This window comes from Podarcis liolepis, assembly GCF_965112155.1.
Source record: "Podarcis liolepis genome assembly, chromosome: 11".
NCBI classification, from domain to species: domain Eukaryota; kingdom Metazoa; phylum Chordata; class Lepidosauria; order Squamata; family Lacertidae; genus Podarcis; species Podarcis liolepis.
The window spans coordinates 37,077,490-37,102,320 of NC_139565.1; the positions used below are offsets into that span (position 1 = coordinate 37,077,490).

At 39.8% G+C, this 24,831-nt stretch overlaps 1 protein-coding gene across 2 annotated transcripts; it reads left to right on the plus strand.

Annotated features, from left to right (window-relative positions):
- The first annotated feature begins 606 nt into the window (after nucleotides 1-606).
- Nucleotides 607-23,841, plus strand: AGGF1 (angiogenic factor with G-patch and FHA domains 1). Of its 2 annotated transcripts, none has more exons than XM_083465305.1 (14): nucleotides 607-1,077; nucleotides 2,847-2,946; nucleotides 4,260-4,459; nucleotides 5,244-5,390; nucleotides 7,123-7,311; nucleotides 9,601-9,670; nucleotides 15,691-15,802; nucleotides 16,521-16,572; nucleotides 16,690-16,791; nucleotides 17,010-17,175; nucleotides 18,539-18,621; nucleotides 19,968-20,095; nucleotides 20,898-20,997; nucleotides 22,624-23,841. In XM_083465305.1, the coding sequence occupies exons 1-14, from the start codon at nucleotides 919-921 to the stop codon at nucleotides 22,822-22,824; spliced, it is 1,809 nt and encodes a 602-aa protein (XP_083321431.1). In that variant the 5' UTR covers nucleotides 607-918; the 3' UTR covers nucleotides 22,825-23,841. The 2 variants fall into 2 exon arrangements, with proteins under 2 accessions (XP_083321431.1, XP_083321430.1); XM_083465304.1 differs by lacking the exon at nucleotides 9,601-9,670 and adding an exon at nucleotides 13,895-14,237.
- Nucleotides 23,842-24,831: the final 990 nt, after the last annotated feature.

Sequence of the window (24,831 nt, forward strand, 5' to 3'; positions counted from 1 at the left end):
ACAAATGATATCCAACAAGAATGACAAGAAGATATCACCAAGTGAATGTCAGTACATAAGAAACTATTAAAAGGCACCAGAATCACAATGTGTATCAAAATGCACTGAATAAATGGTAAATTCTACTCGGGTAATCATGTCAGCAATGTTGAGTGTGAATAAAAAAGTGTGTGTCTGGGGTCTCTTTTAAATCATTTTTTTGCAGCCCACTACTCCGATGAGAACTGGCTGGCTGGCGTTAGCCACCATTTTAACTACTCACAAAGCACTTTTAAGCACTCCTCGGAGCACCACCGCTGCTGCCTCTATCATGCAAGCCAAGCCGATGGTGGAAGGGTGCTTTAGAGGGCATTTTGACTCAGACCTTTTCAAATGTGGATTCTTCCCCCGCTCTCAAGTGAGGGTAAGCCTATGCACCCAACCAAATCACCTGCAATCCGCAAAAAAATGCCTCATCCTTGTTACAACTCCGCCCTCCACCCAAAAAAAAGCAACTCTGTTCAATACAGCGTTCCAATGCGTTACTGGAAGTTCAGGTCCGCGCGTCCCTCTAACAAAGTTCTTAAATCTATATCTCCCGCTCCCTTTCCCCGCTCAGTTGGCGTCACTTCCTGTTTTCATGAAAACGACATCCGGGTCACTTGCATGCCCCGAAGAAAAAGTTTTCCGCTCTTTCCCCGCTCCTTAGCCGGTCTCCCATAAAGAAAGCGGCGGGGCGAAGGGGGGGGGCGAAAGGGGGCGGGGCCTGTCCGCGCGGCCGCTGCCATGGCTGCGAGGGGCGCCGACGGGTCGCGGGCGCTGAGGAGCAGCCGTTACGGTCGCTGGGCTCGCTTCGCTCGGCCGCTGCGTTTGCGCCCCTGCCCCGGCCGTTGAGGAGGAGGAGGAGGCGGCCAGGCTGGGGTCAGTGGAAGCCGAAGGATGGCCGAAGCCCCGGGACCGCCAGGCGACGAGGTGGCGACCCTGCGGGAGAAAGTGGCTGCGCTGGAGTCGGAGCTGGGCGCCTGCCAGAGCCGCCTGGAGCGGGAGAAGAAGCTGCGCCTCAAAGCCCAGGCCAGCGCCGCCAAGTTACGGAGACGGGTAGGGGCGGCCCTCTCGCCTCATGGGGTCGGGGGCGAGGCGGGGAAACCTCCGGGATAAGGTCGCCCCGTAACGGCCTTTGGGTTCAAGGGCTCTGCTGCTCTGGGGACAGGCGGTTGCTCTGCTTCCAGCCTGGGCCGCGTAGGCTCACTGCTGACTTCCTTGTCTCTCACCTGTTAGAAAGTATAGGAGCCTCACCAGGAGAAACGCCCATCTATCTAAGCACCTGAATGCTTTGATTTATTATATTTATTTCTTCCTCCTTTTTTTCTTTCTGTTTATTTATTACCAAGTAATATTCATAAATAAGAGTAAAAATGTGCACTCCAACACCAAGACCATTCCATGGTCACTATCCAACCTCCCAAAATTTCAACACCTCTAGTGATGGTTTGACCCCTTTCTGTTTTTACAGTACAAATTCTACAGACACCTTTCATATCTCCTCAAAATCATTTCTCCTGCATATTCCCTGGTTTACCGTAAGGACACATGTTAATTTATCATTAATAGCTATATCACCCACTACCTCCTTTCTTTCACCGAGGCACAGCAGCTTACATGGTTTCCTTCCCTGCTTCTGCTTTTGAAGTACAGTGGTACCTCAGGTTAAGTACTTAATTCGTTCCGGAGGTCCGTTCTTAACCTGAAACTGTTCCTAAGATGAAGCGCTACTTTAGCTAATGGGGGCCTCCCGCTGCTGCTGCTGCACCACCGGAGCACAATTTCTGTTCGCATCCTGAAGCGAAGAGGAGGGGGGAATGAACAAATTCCTATGCCCCACAAATAACCCAGAAATGCATTTTAAATAAAAGGACACATTCTACTCATGTAAAAACATCCTGATTCCTGGACCGTCCGCGGGCCGGATTTAGAAGGCGATTGGGCCGGATCTGGGCCTTAGTTTGCCTACCCATGGTGTTAATGCGCCAGTATTGGCGACTGCTTTCCCTGGCTTTGTGCAAGAAGAGATGACCATAAATGTTATAATTCACTTGGTTTCCAACTCGTTGTATTTTTTTCACAACCCTTTACTGATAAGTTCCACAAAGCCTAGGAAGTTCCACAAAGCCTAGGATTAGTAATGGATCATGCAGGCTTTTCTTAAGGCACACTGCTAATCCTAATGAAATTCATGGGTCATTCCCGCTAAGAGCAAGCAGGTGGTTGAGTGCAAACAGGATTGGAGTCGAGACACTGAGAAACAAGAGGGAGATATCGGCATGATTCTGTAGATCATGGTGTATGCAGAAATACAGAGTGTAAAAGGGAGGCAACTCTACAGCCCAAGGAGGATTTAGCAAGCTTGGTGGCCTTTAGGACCCCTGGACAAAACTCCTAAACTGCTTGTAGTATCTGGGAGGAGAGCATGGCTGGCTAGAATCCTGAGGTCAGGGGTTGGCAAGGCTTACTGGGCATGTGCTGGATCACTCCCGCGGAGGTCCTCCATGGGCCTGGCCAGCGCAGCGCAGCGCAACACCAGAAATCACGTCTGCGCATGCCCAGACGCTGGAAATCGCGCCTGCGCAGAAGCAAGTTCAAGCGCTGTGGACATGCATAGGCGCGATTTCTGGCATGTGCATGCACAGAAGCAATTTCTGGAGCCACGAAAAAGAGTCACTGCACTGTGCCAGTTTAGCGTAGTGCGCAGGGACTCGCCAAGCGGGCAGCTCGGTTCGGGGGTGGCTCATAGCCCATGGGCCTTAGGTTGCCGACCTCTGCCTGAGGTGGAGCACTCCGGTTTGCAACATAATTATCCTGTTTTGTAGATTGAAGAACTCAAGAAAATCAGTGACGGAGAAAGAAATGAGAAGGCAACATCCAATGTAGAAGTGCAAACCGAAGATGCTGCTGAATGGTCACATGAAGGTAAATAGCAAATGGTGCAATGTCAGTAATTAAAATAATTTTCAAAGGGGTAGTCATGTTAGTTTCTTGCAGCAAAAACAATCTAAAGGGACTTGCAGTTTTCGTGGTCTCGAACCCATTTTATTAGGTTAAGATAATCTAACAGAAAAATGATTCCTGTCCATTGCATTAATCCCATTGATTGAAAAAAAGCGAAAGGAGTTTTAATGGAATAAAAAAAGAGGTGGAATTTTCCACCTTAAAAAGAGGTAAATTCCAGGTGTATATATTTGTATTTTAAAACTTTTCCCATTTATATTTCAGATATAAATTACTTGGTTGGTTGATTTATTTTGGATCATTTTATACCCATATTTTTTTCTGTCTCTAAAGAAATACTTAAGGCAGCTCACATCCTTCACCAAATACAAAAAAATCCTCTTTATGCAAACTCCTGTTGTAGGTCTCATTTGTGTGTCACCAAACAGCTGGGGAAGTGTTAATCCAAATTCTTTACACTTAAAAAAAATAAATCCTGACATGCTTTGGTGCTATTTAGTTATATACATTAAATGGAAATCCCTTTTTTTAAGGCTTGGTTGCCTTGCGTCATTATCTCATCTACTTTGGAATTTCTAGACACTTAACATTATTATTTGCATGACCTTTGAGGCAAAGATGCTTATATAAATCCTAAGGTGGTGGTGCTTAATCTTCTGTGGGGATTTAGCTGTTGATGAAAGTAACAATAGCATTACTTGCAAGAAGTGCAAAGTTAAAGGTACCCCTGCCCGTATGGGTCAGTCGTGTCCGACTCTGGGGTTGCACGCCCATCTCGCTTAAGAGGCCGGGGCCAGCGCTGTCTGAAGACACTTCTGGGTCACATGGCCAGCGTGACAAGCTGCACCTGGCGAGCCAGCGCAGCACACGGAAACGCTGTTTACCTTCCCGCTAGTAAGCGGTCCCTATTTATCTAATTGCACCCGGGGGTGCTTTCGAACTGCTAGGTTGGCAGGTGCTGGGACCAAGCAACGGGAGCGCACCCAGCCACGGGGATTCGAACCGCCGACCTGACGATCGGCAAGTCCTAGTTAAGCATATGTAAATATTTGATTCGATTTTTGATTATTTAATTTATAAACTACTTAATGTATTAAAAGATATATAAGCAGTTGTACAAAAACAATATGAATTGTAAGGTTTTGTTATCCTTTTGGCATGCTTGACAAATATAGATACGATGTACAGTTATAAATCCAACTTCCACATACTGTACTGTACAATATCAAATCAAAACAGCATTGCTAATACATTTATTTCCTAACTTTTTGCAGGCTATTACTATTATCATAATTATTATAATAATAGTTCTGATCCTCATGAGCTAAATGGAGCACAAATACAGCCAAGTTATGATAATGAAGGATCAAACTCTGATTGTGCAGATCAGTTACAATTAGGTGATCAGCCAGATGTTAATGGCACAGAGCATTTTGAGGTTGGAGAACAGGATGCTGTGGTTCATAACATGCAGGTGAGCTGAGTGTTTCTCAACTTTTCTAGTAGTATTATTAGAATTATTACCCACTCTTCATCAGAAAGTCCAAGGGCAAGCCATAGCAATATAAACACAGCATTAAAAATGGTTTAAAACAACTAGAGTGGGTTTCATTCATATATGCACTGGCACTAAAGAACAAAGCCATTCCCTATCCTTAAGAGCCTTTTACTTGGTTCCCTTGGTTTTCCCACAGCACCAATGATTGCAGCTGCTATCTTTATGCAGAGGATTATGTACAGAAACAACCAATCTAGTTTCAATTGTTGGATTTTTATTTCTTAATGACTTGGTATTAAGTGCTGTATACATACAAAGTATGCTTTGTTCTGCTTTATAACTAGAACCTCAGTTAAATCAGTAACTCTTTTTGTACAAGAACTAGCTTTATTAATGTGATTCCTTAACTGCATTAACTTTCATGTAGAACAGTGCAAATGGAATGATTAAAACAAATGGAATGATACTCACATTTGATTGACTTTTACCCTTAAAATTTACAATGTGGGGAAAACTTAAGTAGGATTACCTATTTATATAAACCAGTATATTCCAGTGGATAGTGTTAGAGCCGAAATTGGATGTTGGCATAGTCAGGGACTTTTTTGAGCAGTTCACTATTTTGAGCTTCTATTCCCCATCCGTGGGATGATATAATAGCAGTGTACCTCAGGGTTGCTATGGGTAGAAACAAAATTAAGACTGTGTGTTTCAAAGTGCTACATAAATATCCTCTTTATGTTGTCTTTCATAATCTTAGAAACCAGAAGAGCCTTTATTAGCAGAAGGTACATTAGCAGAAAACTTGAGGGCTGCTGCAGAGGCTGCTGTGTCACAAACAGGATTTATATATGATGAAACCACCGGATTATATTATGACCACAGCACTGGATTCTATTATAACTCGGTAAATATTTGATTTGTTGCTTACTTCATATAAAATAATCTCATACTCCTCAATATAAATAACAAATTTAAACTAATAATGGATTTGTTGATAGTTGTTCTCCTGAAAAATATTTTCTTTGCCATGAATAGCTTTTTCTTAATCTAATAGGTAACGTTCATGTAAATGCCAAAATCATTCACTCTGATTACAAATAAGACCTGTATGTCACAAAGGAGCTCTCCCATCTCCTGATCCTGCAGTTTTCCTTAAACTACCAGTAGATATTAATCTTATAAAGTTGTTCCATGTCTTCCCCACCCCCATCCCCTCCAAAAAATCCTGGTGTTTTCCTTAGCAGGCACTTGTCTGCTGCATGTTTTTAATGTCTGGTCTGCCAAGGCAGCACAAAGTGCTTAGATTTGATTTGATTTGATTTGCAGAGCTTTGTATAAATCCCACTTCCCCTTGTGCAACTCCTAAATCCTTCTGAGGCATCCCAACTTGGTTTGGTGTGTGTTAGAATCCAATACACACACCTGATTGTATGCCTCCTATTCCACAAAGCAGTGAGCAATATATTTTGGAATGATGCAGCTCATGCAAAATGTGTTGATCACAGGCAAATGGTATCTGCAGTTGTATGTGTTTGCAGGGTGGCCCACTATCTTTGTTCTTGACTCAAGTTCACTGTCAAAATTCACAATAGCAGTAAAGAAAGCTAATCCTTTTATTTGACTCCACTACTCTTTCCAACTGCCAGCCTGAAATTTAACTGCCACTTTGTTGTGTGTCAGTTATATGTACCAATATAATCTGTTGTGATTAATTTCACTGATTCAACTGTATACCTATTTCTGTGTACCTACTTTTGGGCCACCCTGTATATGAATTAGCAGATCTGCACTTATACACAGTGACTCAATCACAGCCATTTATACCTAACCCTTCTAATATGAGACTAATTAATGAATAAATAAGATGGTATTTGTATGTCCATTTTGGAATCCCTTGTAATTCAGTTACAGTAGGTTGAAGATTACCCTTCACACATTTTAAAAATATGCATTGTTTTTCATTCTCAAAGTCTGGGTTGATTGAAGCATTGTTTAAAGTTAGATATGTTTCCGTGCTTGGATCAGTGTGATTTAAACATATTCATCTTGTTTTTAAATTCATCCTTCCATCCTTTTGCTGGAGGTAGTTTTGTAGTTGAGCTGAAGCAGAAGAAATTTATGCATGCCAGAAGTTATTCAATAGTCTTGCTTACCTATATATTTTAATTATCTTGATGGCCTGGAATACAGAGTTTACCATTCTTTTAAATGGATATGCATATCTATAGGATTGTTAAATTCTCAAGGTTATATTCGACATAGTGCTAAGTAAATCCTTATGTGAGCAGAACAAATTTGACTTGCACAATGGGACTATTCTCCATTTGCCTGCATGTCCCCTGAATTTGTTCTGAGTGTTCTCCCCACCGTGCAGAACAAATAACGGAATGGTGTGGATATGGGAGAAGTCATGTTGTGCAAATGGAAGTAGTTCTACCCATGCAAGGATTTAGTTGAATATATAGCTGATATACTGAAGCCTTTGTGGCCATTGCTCATTTAAATTTGCTTTTATTCCTGCTAATTAACTGTTCCCTTTCTAAGCTTTTCCATATTTTAATTTATGATTTTGCTATGTTAGTATACAACCTGCTTTATTTAATTTTAAGTGATTTACTGTTCTTGTTTCATTAAAGGAAAACCAACTATATTATGATCCAAATACTGGAATTTATTACTATTGTGATGTTGAAAGTGGCCGATATCAGTTCCATTCACGAGTGGATCTACAGTCTTATGAAACAGCAACTGCTCAGTATAGCAAAGACAGGAAAGGCAAAAAGAAGAGAAAAGATGCAGAATGGCCTAGGGCAAATGAGCATAAGGTATCTTCACAACAAATTATATTTTAGTAAATAAAAATGTGATTGATGATGCATTTTTATCAAAATTAGCATCTTTCTAAGGTCAGGTAAGTATGGCGCGTGTTTAAGAGAAAAATTTATACAGTATGCATTCTAAATGGCTCAGAATGACAGTAAAAATTCCCTTATTTTCTACATGGGGATTGATTTGTACTATATAAATGGATTATGCATGATGTGAGAATAAAATTTGTAGCAGTTAGTTACTATATCCATTATAATTTGGTAAAACACTTAATTGCTAAAAATTGGTCATTAATACATTCTTAGGAAGGAATACAACTTTGCGCTTCATTTAATGTTCTATCAGTGCAAATATTTCATCTTGCCAAACAGAACAATCCTCCCTCTTTCCCTATGCTTAACCTATTCCCAGTTAACTGTGTCCAACCCAGATATACATGCCTTAGAGAATAGAAAATTGGACTGAGTGGATAAAGTGCCACTTTAGGAAGCCAGGCTTAACTAAACAGAAATATTGTATTGATAAATGGCTATCGGCCCTTGGTACATCCAGCTGCCAATGCTGTTAGGTTTTATAACTGTGGATACAAGTGACTTGTCCTCACCTCTACAGACACGATATTAAAAAGACCAGCAAACTACTCTGATGCTGTATGAGAAAATGGTTCCCATGCAGCAAAGTACACTTCTCTTCAGTTTAGTTGTGTCTCATGACTGAGTGATGTATTTTTCTTATCTTTTCGCTTTCTTTTATTGTGCATGAGAGCAGGCAGGATCTGTAAGTTGCTGGCTGGTCAAAATCAAGCTGTGTCAACTTGAGATCCTTTCTCCAACCTATTCCCAGTTACTTCAGTGTAAGTCTCACTGAACTCTGTGGGACTTGTTTCTGGATTGTGCTGTTAAGGGTAATTACATTTACTCAATACGATAAAGAGGGAAGTTGGTGGGTGAGGGGAGAAAAGGCTTGTACAGGCTGATTAAGTTGATAGATAATTTTATTGGGACTATGAATTTCTTCATCCACTGCCGTTTGCTCATTTTCTCAGAGGAGGGAGGAGAATGGGAGAAAAGGAACAATATCAGAAGAGAGGAAAATAAAACTGTCCTCCTCAACTTCTCTGCAGGCCTATTCTAGACTAGCCTTGCCTACCAGTTGATAAGCATTTTTAAGCTTTCCAGACTGACATGAGGTCCTAGGGTGAGTTACAGGAAAACAAAATATGAATTTTAAAACCACATAAACCCAATACAAAATGCAGAACCAAAAATAGAGTTTAGAATGAATTAAAAAGTTAGGTCTTTGACATATATCTCAGCTGTCAAGGACCAGGGTAAAGAGATGCATCTTCTGCATGCAATAAAAGCCACATGATGGCTCTATTCTACCTCCAGAATTAAAGGCAGCATACCAGCTGTTGGGGAGATACCCTGAATCTCTTTTTGACAGGAATGTATGTCGGCAGCGGGTGCTGAGTATAATATTCTGTTTAGACCTTAAAGCTGGCTGCTTGGAAATGATTGGCTGCCAAACCAATCTGTGGATCTCTTAGATCACATGGCAATGGTAATATTTTGACTCCTTTCAGTTGCAACACTTGCCACTCACCAAAGTGATACAACATTTTATACTAAGCAGTGGGCTATATTGGGTAACTGTTAAACTTCAGTACACCATTGCTGCAGCTCATTTCCCATCTTCAAGCTGAAGAGCAGGAAGGCTGTGTGATACTGTTGGTGCCGTGATGTAGGTGAAGGGTTTGGCTGTAATGATGCAAACAGCGATTTACTCTGCTGAAGCCAGGGTTTGAGCAGGTGTCTAGAAAATAGGGAGAGCCAGCAGTTAATTTCCAGGCAGCCACAGTGTACTGGAGGATGCAAGAAGTCACCCTCTCTGCTGATGTTCTCTACATGTCCCCTAGGCAGGGATCACATACTGCCAGTCATTGCTGTTGCACTGAGTAAGGGGATGGCTATCACATCTGCCTCAAGGATACCCTTGTGGCCTTGTGTTGGGGTAGACTTCTGAATTTCTGTAACTGTGCAGTCTTAGAACTGGAAGTGTCCTGACTGCAAAGAATATCATGTTTCTGTAGCTTTGTACCTTCCATGTGTACGTGTGTGAGAGAAGGACATGGTAGCATTTGATTTTTTTTCTTGTGTTAAGGAAATTGAAATATGCAGAATTTGGAAGCAATTTGTCCAGAGGTAATATGTTTCCATAGTACTCTCAACACATACTTCATTTTTGCACTGTATTGTTTACTGTTTGCTACTGTTCATCTTTAGGTACATCAGTTGACAGAAACCATGGCTAATCTGAAGATTTCATCTTCTGGATTGGCAACTTCTAGTGAAGGTAGAGTTATGATACCAAACGCATCAGTCTGACGATGTTTAAAGTTGATCTTAAAGCACCATTAAAACAATTAATTACATAAAGATATAACATAAGATCAGTTCTAATTTACACACATATGCTATGATTAAATAGGGGTTCTTTCTGCCTTAGACATTCTAAATAACAATGATTTATTTGTTTTAAGTTAAGTTTCAGGTATAGTAAATTTATTAAAATAACCTAGTATAAAATGAAATAAATCTAAACATATAATCTCTTAAAATTGGATTTATGGCCCTCTTATGCAGGGTTCTATTTCTTCGTAATAAGAGAAGTGCAGGAAACACATCTTCAGTCATCAGACAGTATGATAGGTCATGCATTTATATTATTGGAGTCAGGAACTAGCAAGGCATCACAGTATCTAGGTGGAGTTTCAATCCGTTATTTCACCAAGATGCACTACTGAGTCCTTACGATCTTATCCTGAGCTCTGCAGTGTTTTCAGTGAAGAAACTTAATATTTTTGGCTCTACCAACTAAACAGATGAGGAAAGACTATTTTGCCCAGAGGCAAAACTGAAAAGTTCTTGATACTTGTTGCAGCCCATCTTATACATGCTGGTTCAGATGTAAATTTCACTTCATTCATTGGGACTTGTTTCCAAATAAGGGTACATAGGATGGAAGCCTTAGCCTTCAAGTAAGTGATCTCCGTTAGTATCCTTGCATGCAGACATGCCTTATCTATAAATAGACATAATTCTACAGTATGAGAGATGTGTGGAGCTCATGGCCAGTGGTTTTATATTATTCCTTTAGATTACATAAAGACTTATTTAGTTGCACACCAGTATCATTTAACTGTGGGAAACAGAAGATAGAAGGAATACTTGCTTGGCATTTTTAAAGGAAATATATGCATTTTAAATGGGAATCTTTATTTAAATTTATATCTCTTTCTTGGTAATTTGCATAATTTAAAGCGCTTTGATTTAAATCAGTCCACTTTGCTTGAAATAATGTGGGGAGAATGGCCCTCTTTACCACTCACACAGGCTCCTTTTATCTGTTCACCTTCCCCAGTTGCTTACATGCTCCTGTTTCCCTAGCTACATGCACTTCTTTTTCTCTATATATTCACCATTTCGAAATGAAATGCCACTCCACAGGGGTTGCAAATTCTCTTTCACTTCAGATTTTGCTACAATTGGGAAATGACTGTGGTGCTTGCAACAGGAATGATGAAGTGAAGCAGCAAGCAAAATAGGCTATTGCAGGAATGGCAGGCACATTATGCATTGGGGTTTTTCAAATGGCAAACTGTATTGGACATATTAGCCATCATCTGCTTGTAGCAAAATTCTGTACAAGTCCATCTCTGAGAACTACTTTGATAAGTTTTTCCCAAAATATTTTGTTCCTAGTACAGCAGCAAAAACATCTAACACAGCAGATCTCACATGGACCATAGCTCTATGAATCTAGAAAGCTTCATTTATCCTTATGTATGACTATTTGTTCATTCTCAACAATATATATATTTTGTTTTAGAATGCGTTCAAATATCTGATTGAACTTCCATTTTCAGAGAAATTTTGTGTGTAATAAGGTTAGAGAATGGCTTGATAATTCATGAGTTGTATTTATTCTACTACAAGTCTAAAGAATATTTGTAATTGTTTAATTTTTTAAAAAAGGCATATTTAATTACCATGTAGTCCACTGTTAATCTTGACCTGCTTTCCTTTCTCTGTTAACAGGAAATATTGCAGGCAGATTAATTATCTGAGAATATGAGAAGTGCTTTTTGTTTTAGTGTTACTTGTTTTTGTATGTTACACAGAGAGAAATATTGTATATTTGGGTTTCTTGAACGACATGTTGAGAGAGAAATCTAATAAATAAATGAAGCTTAAGGGAAAATAAGAAAAGGAATAATAGAGTCATAGAATTGTAGAATTGGAAGGGATCCCTAGGGTCATCTAGTCCAATTGCCTGCAAGGCATGAATCTCAGCTTGATTATACATGACAAATGGCCATCTGAACACTGTTTAAAAACATCCAAGGAAGGACAGTCCACCACCTGTCATGGAAATCTGTTCCACTAGTCGGAATCTCCTTTCTTGTATCTTGAATCCATTGGTTCAGGTCCTAGCCTCTGAAGCAGGAGAGAACAAGCTTTCTCCATGTGACAGCCCTTTAGATATTTGAAGATGGCTATCCTATCTCCTCTCAGTCTCCTCTTCACCAGGCTAAACATACCAAATTCTCTCAACCATTCCTCATAAGGCTTGGTTTCCAGGCCCTTTATCATATTGGTTACCCTCCTCTGCACATGTCCCAGCTTGTCAATATCCTTCTTAAATTATGGTGGCCAGAACTGGACACGGTATTCCAGGTGTGCTCTGACAAAGGCAAAATAGAACAGGACTTCCCTTGATCAGAACACTAAACTCTGTTGATGCAGCCTAGAATAGCATTAGTGGGGGGGGGGTTTTGCTGCTGCATCACAGTGTGGACTCAGATTAAGCTTATGGTCTACGAAGACCCCTAGATCCTTTTCATGTGCACTACTGGCAAGCCAAGTGCCCCATATCTTATATTTGTGCAGCTGGTTTTTCCTGCCTAAGTGTAGAACCATACATTTGTCCCTGTTGAAATTCATTTTGTTAGGTTGGGGGGGGGGGAAGGACACATATTATCCCAAGAGATGTTCAGTTCATCTCATGCTTATGGAGGAGAGATAGTAACTGGCTTTTGTTTTATATGCCTGGGATGAATGGTAGCATTCATCCCAGTACAGATCAGGCCATTGATGCTGATACATTTGGGAATTATCACCAAACTGTTGGGCTGAGGGAGAAAACTGAAAATGTATTGATTAAGTAGCTGGCCTTAAATAATGCAGTATTTTGTGAAAAGATGGTTTGTGTTGTGTATTATTTGGATATGCCTATTGATACTGCACAATTGCAGAAATGTAATCATTTGATAGCTGTGTTTACAGTTCTGTTGCAGTGTGTGGCAGTGAATGAGAGTGTACAAATAGTTGTACATAGAGCACTGTTTGAACTGTAAAGGAACATTTCTACTGATAGGACATTGACGAGTATTGGTGATAGGACCTTAGTATTAAGTGTTGTGTGGATTTCCCACCTTAAAACTGGGATGATTCAGATACTAGCACACTTGTATAGTACTTTTTCTAATTTTGAATAAGAAAAAAAAATGGTTTAAATAATCTGCAAATGTTGGTGTGTGAGAGTGAAATGCTTTTATCCTAAATATTTACACCAGTGTAATGCCATGATGTCTGGGGCTGAGCTAGATCATTGGCCCCCTTGAGCCAGCACTGTATGACTTCGTTTTCCAGGCTAGGGATTTGTAAAGTACAGACATGTGAAAGGAGCAAGTGATCCCCAAATACAATCTCCCTATGAGATGAGGAGCTAGCCTGCATAGTTCATGAACATCATTTGAAGGGAAGAAGAAAAACTTCCCTATATCAAGGAGCTAGTTCAAACGCTAGGTGCCTGTGTGCAGAACAGTGATCAAGAATTAAAAGAAGGTTGACAATCTCTTCTCCCTCCCAAACAAATCTGACCCAAGGAAAGTCAACAGCAGATCCACTATTCTGAAGGAACAACTGGTCTGCTTGCTTTCTGTCTGGCTAGCTCATCACGTTGGAGGTCCATGCCAGGCATACACTCTCTTCTATGAAAAGGAATGGACAGCCATTTGGAGAAATATATTGTTATTGTTCCCCGGTGTTTCCTGTCACAATCTGAAAGTAATGGTTAGTTGGTTGGTTTGCTGGCTAGTGCCGTACAAGAGCACTGAAGCAAGTAGCTTAGAACAAAGAAAGGAAGTTTGGAACATAGGATTTTTTAACTGGGAAAGGGGGAAAGAGGAAAAAATAGAGAAACCTCCACAAATGAATGTCTAGAATGGATAGCATTCTTTGCCTTTTTTTTTTTAAAGTAAAGACAGGAACTCTGAAAAGTTAGTGAAGGGATTTGAAGATTGGTTATAAACTTTAATGTCCAAGCACTGAAGAGGACCTTTAGTCATGATTATCTTAGAATGGTTAAAATTGATCAGATACCAACTGATTTTTCCATTTCCCATTACTAGCTTGCTTGCTTACAGATTTTGCATCTTGTGCCTTAAAAGAATCCAGTCATTAAAAGAACAACGTTATTATCATTCCTCAAGTTTGATTTTCATTCAATCTCCAGGACTTGAAAACAGATGAGCAGAAATCATCCAGCAATCTGAATTGCCTTTTTACCACCAATGAGCTAAGTTCTCCAGAAGAAGACAAAGGTCCAAATCTGAAAAAGGCTAAGGTGGACACTGATACAAGAAACAGCCTATCAGCCAAAGAATCAATTACCACAACTGGCGCCAATTTACGTTTTGAGAACACACAATGTACTGCTGTGATAGAGGACAGTAAAACAGAGACAGAGAGTGAGCCTGAAGAAGGGGAAATTACAGACTCTGAAGAGGAGGACTATAGTAGTGAAGATGAAGTAACAAGTGAAGAAACTGTAAATTCAGAAGACACTGACAGTGAAGGTGAATCCTGGGTTTTTACAAAGTATCCTTAAATATTTATAGTTTGGGGAACAAGCAAAAATGGATAATATCAAAAATTGAAACCTACAAGTTTGAATGCTATAGATCTTCAGCAAAATGGCAAAAGTTGTCTTGATCTCTCCGTTTCTAGTCTTCAGATGTTGCAACTAAGTATGGATAACTGTAAAAGCTGTATCTTATCACTATAAAAGCTGTCAGATGAAGATACTTCATGACGTTGCTGCTTACATGGATCTATTTAGACTTCTTACTTGAAAATATTGTATGTGTAAAGTGGAGGGACACTAATGTTATGTTCAGAAATTAGTGTTTTTCTTCAGATGCTTACTCAGATGCTTACTCTTATTCGTGGTGTGTATAAAAATGTACACCTGCATAGCTGGTTGGTTAAGAAGCTGTTTATATGGCATTGCTTCTGAAACAGACACCCCCCCTCCACTAATCAATATTTTATTTTCATAGTTTGATGTTGAGAAAGTTTTGTTCTTTTTGGTCTAGGAATATTCCAGATACTGGGAGCAATACAGTGTCCCCTGTATATAGGAGTCTAGGCGCCCTTCGTTCTTTTGTTGGTATCATTGAATACCACTTGGCAAGCACTGGTTATTAGTTTGTCCTTGTGCTTCCCACAGTGGCAAGTAGTAGGACCTTTCTCTTCATCTTGGAGCCTGTATCCAGGTTCACATCTGGAGTAGCTGTCATGTAGTTTAGTTTTCAAGTTGGCTAAATATCCAGATTCTGTGAACAGCCCCAGTGTCGTCTTCCTCTGTTGCTGCAAAAGCTCTGTCTCCTCCGTGGCAACACTTATCTTCAGTGCCCCTTTCAACTAATTCAGCACATGGTCATTGCATCAGTTAGGAAACTTAGCACTAGCCTTCTTTCTACTCTAAGAAGAAGTGGGAGTTCTGTCTGCTGGCCTTGGCTGCTAGCAAAAATAATTGTAACTATACTGATGCTGCCTACTTTTAAATTTAAATGTCTGTTACCAAGATAAACTTCCTGGCACAACAGAATAACCAGGCTGTTGATTTTTGTGGGCTCTTAAAAGGCCAACTTTGGGAAAATATGCTAGTCAGAAGTTTTTCTACTAGATGTGCTTGTACGATTAATTTTTACAGTGTTTTGATACATTAACCCTTTTTTTGCTTTAACTGATGTACTGGCTGAACTCAATGGTTACTAGCCACAAGGCTGGCTATTTCTGCCTCCATGTTTAAAGGCAGCATGCTTCTGAATAACAGATGCTGGAAACTGCAGGACAGGAGAGTGCTTCTCATATGCATGTGGTTGGCCACTGTGAGAATAAGATGCTGTGGGGCATTAGTCTGATCCAACAGGCTGTTCCTACAGTCTTAACCCTACTTTTGAAAATCAAGGGTGCTTGGGGAAATATGACATTGATTTGTCTGATGCTTATTTTTTATTGATTCAGGCGGAGACAAGATTTGGCCCCCTTGTATTAGAGTGATTGTCATTAGATCACCAGTACTGCAAATGGGATCTCTGTATATCATCACAGCTGTCAAACCTGCCACAATTGGAAGGTAATACAAAATATGCAAGAGAAATCCATGCTTATGTTAGCTGATAAGATTGCCAATTCTATTGAACCAGATTGAATTGAGTGACTTACAATAAGACAGCATGATTTTTCTGTTTAAATCAATTCATCATACTCTTTGACTCCTAGAATAGTAGCATGCCAGGGATAGATGCCATGGCAGTTCACTATAAGAAACTAGGATGGTGATTGAATTCTGTTGAACTTTGTGTGTTGCCAAAGGCAAAATACTGTGTATTGGGAATTAGTGCAGTACAATAAATAGTATTTTAATAAATCTGAATTAGATCATTCAGTGGTAAGTCCATATTTACTACATATTTAAATTGGTTTGAAGACGGCATGACTTCCCAACTAAGAGAAATTTGTAGTTTTTGTAGTCTAGCATTTTGGTCTGAAGAGCTTTACAAGCAGCGCTGGTTAGCTGAGTCTAGCTGCTGTTTTAATTTCTTAAAATGTCACCCATGTAGCATCCCTCCAGTGAGAAACTATAGTGATGGCTAGACCCAGCCACCCAGCACTGCTTGGGGCACTGGGCTGTAAAATATAATTTAAAAGGAGAGCCCTATGCAAGCATAGATGTTAGGTCCTACCAGAGTGCTGCTCAGTGTTACAGCATAAGATTGCACAGTTGAGTCCTTAAGGCGGTTTTTCACAGTAATTCTCCTTGTGGGCTTTGTAACTGTTACTTCTGTTTACAGAGAAAAAGATATGGAACATACACTGCAGATTCCAGAGGTTGGAGTTAGTAAGGTAATTAACTCTTTAAGGACTTTAAAAGATGTCTTAACTCGTCAGATACTTCATTTTAAACCTAACGCTGTGTTAGTGAAATGTGCTCTGTATTAAAACACTTAATTTTTTTAACAGTTTCACGCAGAAGTATACTTTGATAATGAATTGCAAAGTTACGTTCTTGTGGATCAAGGCAGTCAGAATGGTACTGTGGTTAACGGAAATCAAATTTTACAGGTAAGCATAACCATTAGAGGTGCTGGTCTACCCTTTACCTGTCACTAGAAATTGCCACTCCCCTTTTATACTTTCTGCCCTTCCCACCCCCACCCCATAATGCTGCTACTGCTTGTACGCACTTTGTGATCCCCTTGATCTCTTTCTGAAGCAGCAGTACAGAAACCTTTTATCAGCACTTATCTGCAGTCTGGCTTTCTCTCCCTTTTTTCTTATAGCCTAAAACAAAGAGTGAACCTCATGTTCTGGAACATGGTGATGAAGTGAAAATTGGAGAAACGGTTTTATCCTTTCACATACACCCTGGGAGTGAAACCTGCGATGGATGTGAACCGGGGCAAGTCAGAGCCCATCTTCGCCTTGATAAGAAAAGTGCATCTTCAAGTAAGTGATAAAAATGGCTTGAGGGTTTTGTTTTGTTTTGTTTTGTTTTGTTTTGTTTTTTTAATGTACTGTCAATTTCCAGGAAAAAGATTGATCCCAAGTTGAAGTAGATAAACAAATAACTTAACTTGGAAAAAGGCTACATGTTTTTGTTATTTTTACACTACTGAAGCATTTTTAAAATAAATTTGCCTTCAGCCTAAAGGTGGTCTTGGCTCCATTAAGCAAACTAAATCTAAGATGCAAAAGTTTCCAGACTTCATAATTTCATATTTTGTTTCAAGTTAAATTATCTCACCATCTTTCAATTGGATATTCAGAAGGGTTAGGTAAGGGTTAGCTACCTGGGCAGCATTCAGCCCCATCCTACTTTTCTGCAACTCCTATTTCAGCTGAAAGAAGTGAAGGTCAGCTGGGAACGATTAAAGAGCTGCAGTTTGCTCCTGGTGCCCCAAGTGCAATGAGAGAACTTCATCTCATGGTGCTTGCAGGACCATAGCTCAGCAGTAGAGCACCTACTTTGGATTTGTATGGTCCAGGTTCAATCCCCAGCATCTTCAAGTATAGCTTTGAATGTCCCATCTGAAGCCATGGGCAGCCACTGCCAGTCAGTGTAGACAGTGCTGAGCTAGATGAACTAGTCGACTAGCTCTGTATAAGACAGCTTCCTATGTTCCTGTGCTGGGAGGAGAGAGGTACTTAGTCCTGAAAAGGCAAGCTTGAAGGGAAGCACTAATCACTGGCTTATACACTTCTCAGTACTGAATGAGGATACCAGACAACCTTCAGCGTAGTACTCTTACAGCTATATATCAACTGTGCCCTACCTCCCAATATGCAGTGTAGGGACTGGCAGTTTGACATGAAACTTACTGCAAACCCCCAAAACTGAAGAAGATAATCCATTATTTAGATCGAGGTGGGGAGCTTTAGGTTCAGAGGCTAAATAGATGGCTTCCCTATCTCTCACTGGCCCTGCTCTGCACTCGTGTGCAGACTTACCAAGTTGGAATATATTTTTGAACTCTTATAATACCCTTTGCTTGCCTAGAGGAAGGCTGGAGAGCCGTGTGTGTGTGTGTGTGTGGCCACATCCACCAATAGTGCACAGCCCCTGGAAGGTTACCTGTGAGTGAACATGGCCCTCAGATTTAGAAAGGTTCCTCATCCAGATAATAGGGAATCGATGGTATGCCTAGAAGTTGAATTCAAATGGCCAATAAGATATTTTGAAAGTGCTGTTGTGCCTACAAGTAAATTCGCACAGTAGCCTTAGCATAGCACAAAAATTCCTCTAGTTGAATTCCCATCTGCCAATGGGTCTCTACTGACTTAGTTGAATCATCTTCTTGTACTCTTTCAGTTTGCACTGTTCTGACAAAAGAAGAGAAGGAATTGGTTAGAAGAAAAGAATTAAAACAAATTCGTGTTAAGTATGGCTTGCAGGTAAGTTCCTTTTTAACAAAAGTTGTCTGATAAATTACTGGATTTGGGGACATACAGGTTTTTAAAAAATATTTGTACTGTATTCTGCATCATATTCTTATTTGTAGAAGTTACAAGTGTTGGTTAGATGGGAATGAATTGTCTTATGAAACACAAGAGTAGAATTCATTGAGCCTGTGTATTCAGGGTAATTTTACAGCAGTTGTACCAGGGAGATACTGTCAAAGAGAAGACAACTCAATCTTCTAGATTGCAAGCAGGGTCTTTCCAAACTGTCGTTGCTAACATACAGCTGCATTTCAAAGCAGTCCTTCATGTGCACACTCACACACAAACAAAACTCATTGCAATCAACTAAATGCAACCAGCAAACTCATTGCAATCAACTAAATGCAACCAGCCATTCTCTAGGCTCTCCAACCATTCGCACCACCAACAAAAACAAACAGATAAATAAAGAACCTATTCTTGCAATGCTGACACCAAAAGCAAAAGAATGAAAAATCAGTACTCCCATTCTCCCCCCTCCCCCCAGTGTCACAATGTCTGTAATAGCAGTGTTTCACACCAAATGTAACTGACCTGTAGAAAGGACTCTCTGAATTGGAAACAGAGACATTATATGTACCCTTATTAACTATGAAAATCCTTTAATAAAACAACTACTTAAAAAAAAGAGCAGCCCTGTTAGATCAGGACAAAGGTCCATCTAGTCCAGCACTGTCTTCTCAAGGCAGGGCACAAAGGCAATAGCTGCCTCTTGCTGTGTACTTGCATTAGAATCCAGAGGTTTCTTAAACCCAGCATGTATTTGTCTGATTCCTTTTAAAAGACATTTAAGCTAGTAGCCATTGCTCCAGTTTGTGGCAACAAATTAGAAAAATAAATTGTGCATTATGTGCAATAGTTCTGGGTTTTTTGTCATGTCATGGGATGGCCTGATTGCTAGTATTGGGGAAGGGGAAGAAAAACTCACTTCACTTTCAATATATATATTGTAAAACACTACCATGTCCCCCTGCCCCCTTAGCTGTCCTTTTTCCCACTCAGTTAAGAAGCCCTTAGTCATTTCACCTTGTAGGGAAGGTGTTTCAAGTCCCAATCATTTTTACTGCACGTATCTGCACCTTTTCTATACTGCAAGGTTTTAAAGGAATCTATGGAATATTTCTAGAATTACATCAAACTCTACAGTATAATATGCTGGGAACTGAGTGTATTTAATATGCACCTAAAATGTGTATGAGTTGTTTTTCCCATTGCCTGTGCCTTATTGTTAAATGTATTGTTTGGAAACAAATAAGTTTCCAAACATGGGGTTGATTGGTTGTTGTTTTTTTTTAAAGAATACAGAATATGAAAATGAAAAAGTTATAAAAAACCCAAACTACAAAGACAGAGCAGGAAAACGCCGTGAGACAGTTGGAAGTGAAGGAAACTTTCACAGAGATGATGCTCCAGCCTCTGTACATGTGTAAGTTGCTAGTTGGTTGGTTTTCTGCAAGTATATATATCTCTAGAAATGTGTTAACCTATCCCACATGCAGTGCAGTTATTCACATGGCTTACTTCCAGTTCTCTAAACCACATATCATTTACTATCTTTTTTTGAAAGTTGTTTCTCTATTCACTGTGCATTTGAACACCTCTTAAAATAATTGTAATCAAACTTTATTTACTGACTTAAAAAATATACACAACATGATTGTAAAAAAAGCCTCAAAGTGATTTACAAAAAGATAAAACAAAATTAAGAAAAATTAACAACCCTATTTTAAAATTACATCAAATTTCTATGCATCTGAGTAGGCTTGTCTAAATAAGCATGTTTTTAGCAGACACTAAAATGAGTATAGTGACGGTTTTGCATTATGGTTTCTGAGATCAAAGAGCAGGTTCTTGTCTGTGTGTGAATACAATTGGATGCCATTTGAATCAAGATAGTGAACTGAACCTTTTAAAAACTGCATTGATCTTGGCCTCCGATTTCAAAATGGCACTGATTTTTTGGTTTCTTTGCATTCTTGAGCAAATGCCAGGTATGAGTTTGCTAGTATTATATTGTTAGTAAATAGTCTACCATGCAGAAACATATTTAGGTCCTGATATAAACTATGGATAAGCAGATTTCACTGAACCATTTCAAAAAAATGGCAATTTGTAGTAAGGCCACTGTATCTTCACTTATTTTGGCTGTAGGAGAAACAGTTTTCTCTCAAAATGTAAAAGTAAGTAGTTCCTTCCCATGTAAAAGTTCTGTTTTTTTGTTTTTAAAGTGAACTTAGTGATAGCAACAAAGGTCACAAAATGTTGGAGAAGATGGGATGGAAGAAAGGAGATGGGCTCGGAAAGAGTGGTGGCGGAATGAAGGATCCGGTAGGTCTACTTCAATGTATAAATTGCGCAAAACTTAGACTAAAGCTGCTATCCTATTTTCACTTCCTTGGAAGTAAACCCTGTTAAACAAATGATACTTGTTTAATAGCATTGTGCTGTGGAGTACACTCACACTGCAATCCTATGCACAATTTGAAGTGTCATTGAACTTTGTGGGACTTCTGAGGTTGCTTACTTTTAGTAGTTTTTGATGGGTTTTTTATTTTGTTTTCCAGGATGTATGTTTTGATTATTGAACCTATTTCATTAATGCACAATGAATGATAGAGACATATTGTAGTAAAATGGGGGGGGGGTCATCAGTTACTATTTCAGATGTGTCTTGTGATTTGGCCTTGTTTCAGCGAACCACTTCACTCAGTTCAGGTGAGCCCAAACAGGAAGTAGATTTTTTCCTTACAAATTGTGCTAGATGAGAAGGGAGGAGGGTTGCTGCTACTGTTTGTTTTAGGAAACAGGCTTGAGTGGAGGTAGGCAACGCACAAACACCCAACAATGGGAAAGCTTGGATATGAGGGAAGTTTTACAGACGCTTTTTCTAGCTACGTCCTGTTCTATGATATTCATTCAAATGTGCAATTAATATTTCATCAAAAAAACCCATATCATATTAAAGAAAGAAGCTGAGTGAACTGCAAAGGGCACTATACTTGTAGGGAAGTTTGAGTTCACTGGTGGGGAATTCCCCCTAGTGTGTGTGTACACACACACACACATGCCACAAACTATCATTGCTTTCATGCTATTTCCGGTCAATCTTGTGGACTTCCCTTAGGCATCCGGCTGGTCATTGTAAGAGCAGAATGCTGGACTGACAGGCCTCTGGTCTGATCAGCAGGACTCTTAAATTCTTGGAGCCATTCCACTCAGAAAATATTGCAATTCCCCCCAGTACCTGTCACTATGGTGCAGGTACAGTGGTACCTCAGGTTACATAGACTTCAGGTTACATACGCTTCAGGTTACAGACTCCGCTAACCCAGAAATAGTGCTTCAGGTTAAGAACTTTGCTTCAGGATGAGAACAGAAATCATGGTCTGGCGGCGCGGCAGCAGCAGGAGGCCCCATTAGCTAAAGTGGTGCTTCAGGTTAAGAACAGTTTCAGGTTAAGAACAGACCTCCGGAACGAATTAAGTACTTAACCCGAGGTACCACTGTATATATTCTAGCTTGTGAAGTGTACCTTCAGCTTGGACCTTTTCTACTCTTTCATGGCTATCCTGAATAAAAACATACTTTTGAGATTTGAAGGTACTACAGTTTGTGTACAAGAAAAGTCACCGGCTGTTTCAGTCAATAAAATTGTTGTATAAGTGGGCATTTGGAAGTAAAATAAAATAGTGTGACTGATATTGTTGCCTGTTAATCCCACTGTTCTTTTAGGTTTAGACTTATTTTTTATATAATGTTCTGTTTTTATTTTTTTGGGTAAGCTTTGCTGAAAGTGTCAGTTGCATCACACATACAGATGGTGGCTTTAGCAATGAGAACATAGTTTTCAGGTTTCCTCATTATGTGCTTCTCTCCAGCTTTTCAAGATATTAAAAGTTATTGAATGCACATTATTTGTTGAATTTATGCTTATAAGAATTCATTGTCCGGCAGATCAAACTTCAGCTGCACAGAAAGCATGCAGGCTTAGGTTCAGCTACTCCTACATCTGCAGAAGAGGTTCAGATCATCAGCACCAAGAACAGAAGGAACTGGGAAAAAGCAAGAGAGAGATTTGCAGAAAAATTTCAGGAGCCTAAAGCACAGAAAAATGCACCAAAGGATCTGACTTGGGTTAGAGAAACTGCAGAATGACATTCAGCATTTAATGTTACCTTGGTTAAATAGATTTTTATTTTATGCTAAAATGGAAGTTGGATTATTTGTATATTTCTTAGACTGCTGTATTGGTTAGTTATCTGCAATACATGGTTGGTTTATATGTTTTCATTTTTCTTTAAAACACAAAACGTGTGACTGGCCCAGGACTTGGTTGAATGGATTTTGATATTAAACTTTCAGAACTTGTGGGTAATTTATGAGGGAAGACATTTTAACCCACCTAGTCAGTGAATTGATATATTCATTAATCTATTCTTGGACTCTTCATGGATCTCATAGAAATGTGAACTGATGCAAAAAAAAAAATGCCTTGTGTATATGGTTAAAGTCCTTTGAGAATTTTTGTAGCAAAAGAGGGGAGCATTATTGATATGCTTCACCACTTCACTATTATATGAAATTAACCAAGATTTTCTAACAACCTTATTTTCTTCTGTGAAGGACATTATTGAGGGTTAAGTATTAATCTTGTTGTAGTCTTGAGGTAGCATGTTCAGAAACTGCCGTGATATTCAAAGCTGTAATACACTTTTAAGAATTGTTACTACAGAATTTATATGGGAGGATTGTGACTGATTGCAGATTTCCTGATTGGACTCAAGAATTCTCCTTGAAAGGTTAGCATACAATTCTAGCCTAATTTTTCAGTGTGCATTGGGTTCCAAGAAAACTATATTCAATCATGTATTTTTTCCACCTGCATTCCAAGAGTTCTGTACTACAATTATTCTTAAAGTGTAAATTGGTCCTAAAATATAAACTGCTATCTGATTACTATGTAAGTCTTCAAGCCACTCTGAAATAGGCCGTTTTGAAATCAGTGGAGTGGCTTCGAATCTCGGCAGACGAGCATTATTTATTAACCTGTTGGGCCTGTTCTGTATCCATTGCTGGCAATGGAGTTTAGGCCAGGAATCTTGGTTTTCTTTTGTTTCAGGGCGGAGGTTGAACACTTATTTATTGAATGTTAATAAAACAGTGCTTTCAACATTTGTGGTGTAAAATTTTAATTCATGAAGGTGCTAGGCTAAAGGCAGTTAAACTTCATTTTTAAAAATCTCTTGTATTTCTGGGTATAGCAATCTGATTTCCAAGAGCCATTCAAACTGGCAATTAGCTGAAGAGGTGTATACCTTACCATAGCATAACTTAATCAGTTATAATTTATTACTTAAAGATGTGATGCTTAAGCGATTAAACTGACTACTCCACGGAAGGCTCTCCCCTCTGCTATTCTGGACTCGTGACTTTAAAAATATGAGATTCAGTGACTTTAAACTACAGCTTGGGGGGGGGGCGTTCTGAGACTAAGCCTTAATCCTTAATGTTTCAGTCTGTCCCTTATAAAACCAGTTTAGACTGACAAGGATTGCAGTTATCAGTTTAACTGATCAGAAATGTCTTGGGCTGCAATACTAACAGTGTCTGAGCAGGAATAAGTCCCACTGAATTCACTTGGACTCACTCCCATTGTACCCATAAACAGCTTCCCAAATACTGCTGGGTGGTGCTGTGGGTTAAACCACAGAGCCTAGAACTTGCTGATCAGAAGGTCGCCGGTTCGAATCCCTGCGATGGGGTGAGCTCCCGTTGCTCGGTCCCTGCTGCCAACCTAGCAGTTCGAAAGCACAGCAAAGTGCAAGTAGATAAATAGGTACTGCTCCAGCGGGAAGGGAAACAGCGTTTCTGCGTGCTGCTCTGGTTCGCCAGAAGCAGCTTCGTTATGCTGGCCACATGACCCGGAAGCTGTACGCCAGCTCCCTCGGCCAATAAAGCGAGATGGGCACCGCAACCCCAGAGTCAGCCACGACTGGACCTAATGGTCAGGGGTCCCTTTACCTTTAACTACTTAATAGAGCTGAGCAATGTCTGTTTTTCAACATCGTTGAAATATCAACAGCTAAACATCACAATATTTCAATATATCAGGGGTAGGCAGCCTAAGGCTTGTGGGCCAGATGCGGCCCAATCGCCTTCTCA

What these genes read in the sequence shown, in the direction of transcription:
- AGGF1 (XM_083465304.1), top strand. Translation starts at nt 919, where the DNA reads ATGGCCGAAGCCCCGGGACCGCCAGGCGACGAGGTGGCGACCCTGCGG. An exon ending in CTGGATTCTATTATAACTCG is followed by an intron (nt 5,391 to 7,122) that starts GTAAATATTTGA and finishes GTTTCATTAAAG; the next exon opens with GAAAACCAACTATATTATGA. An exon ending in GTGTTAAGTATGGCTTGCAG is followed by an intron (nt 18,622 to 19,967) that starts GTAAGTTCCTTT and finishes TTTTTTTTAAAG; the next exon opens with AATACAGAATATGAAAATGA.